The sequence below is a fragment of the Strix aluco genome, chromosome 14 (assembly GCF_031877795.1).
Source record: "Strix aluco isolate bStrAlu1 chromosome 14, bStrAlu1.hap1, whole genome shotgun sequence".
Taxonomy (NCBI): Eukaryota; Metazoa; Chordata; class Aves; order Strigiformes; family Strigidae; genus Strix; species Strix aluco.
In genome coordinates, this window is record NC_133944.1 from 3,455,304 (window position 1) to 3,459,966 (window position 4,663).

A 4,663-nucleotide genomic window follows, 5' to 3' on the forward strand; every position below is an offset into this window, starting at 1 on the left:
CTTTCTTCTGCCTTCCTTTTTTGATTTATTTAGGGGTTTATTGCATTTATGGCACGCCAGATGGGTCCTGCAGCGCTCGGGGGCCGGCGGGTGTGTGCATCGCGGGGGAGGGATGCGACAGCACCGGCAAGGGCGGTGTTAGAGGGGTGGGTTTCCCTCTTTCCCTCCCACGCGTGGGGCCAGCCAGTGATCGGGGAGCCCCCCCCCCCCCCCTCCCCGCCCGAGGAGCCACCTCCCTCCGCACCCCGGCTGTATTTCCCAGGCTCGCATGGCGGCTTTTAGGACTCATTTTGCGGCTCCACAGCCATCGCGTTGGTTTTTACCCCTGGGGGGAAGCCCCTTCTCTCGCTGGTTGCTGGGGGAACGGCAGGAAGGGAGTAAAAGTGGGCAAGAAACCCCACGGGTGAAGGGGAACCTGCAGGGAGGTGCGGGGAGGGGGGTGGGGGGCATGGCCAGGGCCGGGCGGTGCTGGGGGACACCCCGGGCCCGGCTTTTACCTCTTCCCCTGCCAGGTAAAGGTCCCACCACGGCCGTGGGAGCTGCACTGACGGGATATTTCTCTCTGAAGGAAGAAGGGAACCCCCTCAGGCCTCCTCTTCCCTCCCCCGGAGAAATGATGCTCCACGGCAGAGTCTCCCCGGGGCCTAACGCAGGTCTGAGCCACGGGGGGGCTGGGGAAACAGCCGGCACCTCCAACTGCATCGGAATCCCTCGGGGCTCCGGATTAAAGCTTTTACATCAGTAAATTAAAAAAAAAAAAAAAAAATATATATAATAAAAAAAATCCAACAACAGAAAACACAGCCCCAAACCTGGACGTTTATACAGAAAAAGAGCATCACAAATTCCTAATGTAAGCACCGGCCAGCTGTGTGCACTTGTAAAGTTGTTATAATCCCCCTCCTTGTTATAAACAGGAAAGTACATAATATAAAGCAACAGGCCCGCATTCACAAATACTGACCCTCCTCCCCGCGCCTGCCAAATTCCCCTTTTACGAAGCTCCCCGCAGCCCCCGGGCGTCTCCCCCGGCGCGGCCCTGCCTGCCCGCGGCAGAGCCCGGGGCTCACCCGCCGCCCGCTCCCGGGTGGCCCGTCGCGACATGGGGAGGGGGGAACACACGGGGCCGGGGCCCGGCTGCCGCTCCGAGCCGGGTCCCCGCACGGGGAGGTGCAGCTCGGGCCGGGGAGCCCCGCCACACCTGAGCTCCCCCTTTCTCGGGACTCCAGACAGCCCCTTCTTCTTCCTCCTCGTCGCAGCGCTGCCTTGTCCCCTCATCCATCCCTTTTTCTACCTTCCTTTCTTTTTTTTTTTTTTTTTATTTTTAAAATTTTGTCGTTTATGCCCCAGTTTTCCTGCGGGGATCCTTGCCCGCTCCTCCCCGAGCTCCAGCAGTGTACATCCTGCTCTGCTGTGTGTGCTTACAGCGTCAAAGGGTGGACGTGATATTTCAAACATCAGATCAGTGCGTTTATATATTGGGTGCCCGGAAATTTTTCCAAATAAACACAGCTTGATTCGACTTGGGTGGGCAGACTTATCAACAGACTAATTCTATAAACAAATGAAGGAATAACCCGGAGACCATTGGCTGGTACCAGCAAGACACGTGGAGAGAGCTTGGAGTTTTGTAGCAATGAAATTTTAATTAATGTGGGTGGGCTGAGAACACAAACGACTGTTTATCAGAGACAATTTATTTTCCAGTGCTAAGTCAACATATAATAGCAAACTTACAACAATTATTTAACTTCTTTTTTTTTCTCCTTTTTTTTTTTTTTTTTTTTTTTTTAAGAGCTATGAAGCAGGGACAGAGGCAGAGCGAGCTCCTTCAGGCAGGGCTGGGATCTGAGCTCGCACAAATAGCTCCCCGGTGGACTCGTCCCAGATTTCTGCCCTTCCCCGTCCCTTCGCTCGGCTCCGAGGGGGAAGACCCGGAGCTAAGAGCTCGCCGGCGATGAGCCACATCTACGGCAGCCACCTCCCCGCCATGGGCAGCCCCTCCATGGTGTATCTCCCGGCCGCCCTGGGCTTCGCCCCCAGCGCGGCGATCTCCCGGCAGGACCCCCCGCAGAAGCCCCCCTACAGCTACATCGCCCTCATCGCCATGGCCATCAAAGAAGCTCCGGAGCAGAAGGTGACCCTCAGCGGTATCTACCAGTTCATCATGGACCGCTTCCCCTTCTATCACGACAACAAGCAGGGCTGGCAGAACAGCATCCGACATAACCTCTCCCTCAACGACTGCTTCGTCAAGGTGCCGCGGGAGAAGGGACGGCCCGGTAAGGGCAGCTACTGGACCCTCGACCCCCGCTGCCTGGACATGTTTGAGAACGGCAACTACCGCCGGAGGAAGAGGAAGCCCAAAGCCCCGGGGCCACCGGAGCCGAAGGGTGGCGCGGCCCCCGCGGCCGGCGAGCAACCGGGGCCGGCCGCTCGCCCCGACGAGCCTAAGAGGGCCAAAGGGAGCGTGGCGGCGGACTCGAGCGATGACGGGGTCCCCAAGACGGGGGTAGAGGGGGAAGCGGCCCCCCCCGGGCTGTCCCCGGCCCCCGCCGCGCCCCGGCCGCCCGCCGCCGCTCCGCCGCCCAAGAGCGGCCCGCGGGGCCGCAGCTTCAGCATCGAGAGCATCCTCGCCCAGGGGCTGAGGCAGCCCCCCCCCGGGGGAGCCCCCAAGGCGGCCCGCGAGAGCCCCGTCGGTTGCCTCGGTGGCTCCCTGGTCGCCAGCGGCGGCTTCGGCCCGGCCCTCAATGCCTCCCTCATGCTCGACTCCCAGGTGCACGGGAGGCTTTATCACATCGGCATCCCCTTCCTCTCCTGCTTCCCTCTCCACTTCTCCGAGGCGGTACTGAATTTTCAGTAGTTGCCCCATAATTATACCCCCCCCGCCGTCTGGTTGCTGCTCTGGGGACGCGATGGGAGGGGGAGACCGGACTCAGACCTCACCAAGCGGGTAAAAAACAAACAAAAAAAACCCCAAACCAGGCGATGTTAAAGGTGACTCAGGATTTCAGGGCATTTTCAAGGCACGTCTTGCTGCGGAGCTCTCTTTAGCGATTGCCCCCCACCCCCCCGCCAGATCGACTTTTAAAGGTAAAACAGTTTTCTTTTCCCGTGGGCGGTGGAGGTACAGAGTCAGGCGGGGGGGTGGGGGCGGGGGGCACGCTGGCCTCCAACCCCCGTCACGTTTGCTCTGCACCTTTAGTCTTTGCATCCCTCCGGTTTCTCAGACCTGGTTTCTGCCAAGCCCTTTGGGTCTCTGATTTTCTTCTTTTTTTTTTTTTTTCTTTTGAAAATCAGACCCACCTCGTCCATCCCTGGGCGAGGAGGCTGAGTTTTGTTTTGCCATTAATACCCACGGGTGCCTGCATGTAATAATTCCTGATATTGCCCTACTGGCCCAGTCTCCTGAGTGGGTAAAAGGCAGGTAACCAGATCTGGAATAAGGGCAGATGAAACAATCATGGCTCATTCTGCACAATCCTGCTTGCTTTGACTCAGCACCGTATATAATTCATGGCGTTAACGCAAGCTGGTTTCCTGCCTCGCACTTGTGCTTCTCGAGTATCGCAATTGCGTTTCTGTCTCACTGATGTGGCCAGAGAGAGGGGGATGGACGAGCAAACACGTTGTGAATGTGGAGATGCGGCCGATTTCCATGTCTTGCTGGGATCAGTTGCTTCTGACCAAAAAAGACTGAAGCAGGATTGTGGAGGCTGGTCTTGGCATTTTGAAGGAGCTGTGTTAACAACCCGGACAACTACCAGGAAAAAAAAAGACACCAGCTATATTTCTAAAGTTTTCTTTTTTCTTAAAGAAGGAAGAATCCAGACACATTACAAGCAATCAGGAATATTTCTTTTTTTTTTTTTTTTTTTTTTTTTTGCCATAAATAGAGGCTTTTTGTATATTAGTGGATAAATGCCCTTTTGGAAAAAAAAAATCTATATTCTCAATTTTCATTATGAAACCGAACCTATATCCAATAAAAATATTTTGTTCAGGACTGTGGCTGATGCGTTGTAAAACACCCCTCGGCTCGTGCAGCCCGAGGGCCGAGGAGCGGGGCCTGCTGCCGGACACAGCAGTAAGCTCTGGTGCGAACATCCTGGTGATGGCACGATGCACTCCGCTGCCAGGAGGAGGGAAAAGGTGGGAGAGGCTGAAAACAGGGGCCTGGGCAATTACCCATTCCTTGAAACTGAGAGAATGTTTCCCACAATGGTTCTGTTTCTCCTTCTCTCCCCTTCCTCCATCCCACCCCATCTCAGTAGCAAAACCTGTCCTTAAATTAGCACCTGGACTATAGGAAATCTGGGTTTCTCAGGTGAGTTGTGATTCAGCTTTTGCAGAGGATGGCTGGCGTCAAACTGTCTTGACATCTGGACCAGGAGCTCAGGGGGGGGCTTGTCAATACAAGGCAAAGAGCTCTTGGGGGGGAGGTACAGAAAATCTCCGAAAGGTGGGAACTAATGTTGAGTTTCCCAAAAGAAAGATGCTTTTAGTGGACCCCTGGATGGGCAGAGCTACAACTTCTCACCAGGAAAAAAGAGAATAAAAAAGGAGATGGGGACTTTTTATATAGATTTGCAAGATATACTTTATTTAAATAAAATCCCATATATGCTTCCTATTTCTGACAATTCCTGTTTGAATATCTATT

General features: G+C 55.0%; 1 protein-coding gene across 1 annotated transcript; it reads left to right on the top strand.

Annotated features, from left to right (window-relative positions):
- The first annotated feature begins 492 nt into the window (after window positions 1-492).
- Window positions 493-3,871, top strand: FOXL1 (forkhead box L1). The gene has a single exon (XM_074839546.1). The coding sequence runs from the start codon at window positions 1,958-1,960 to the stop codon at window positions 2,861-2,863; it is 906 nt and encodes a 301-aa protein (XP_074695647.1). The 5' UTR covers window positions 493-1,957; the 3' UTR covers window positions 2,864-3,871.
- Window positions 3,872-4,663: the final 792 nt, after the last annotated feature.

What these genes read in the sequence shown, in the direction of transcription:
- FOXL1 (XM_074839546.1), top strand. Translation starts at nt 1,958, where the DNA reads ATGAGCCACATCTACGGCAGCCACCTCCCCGCCATGGGCAGCCCCTCC.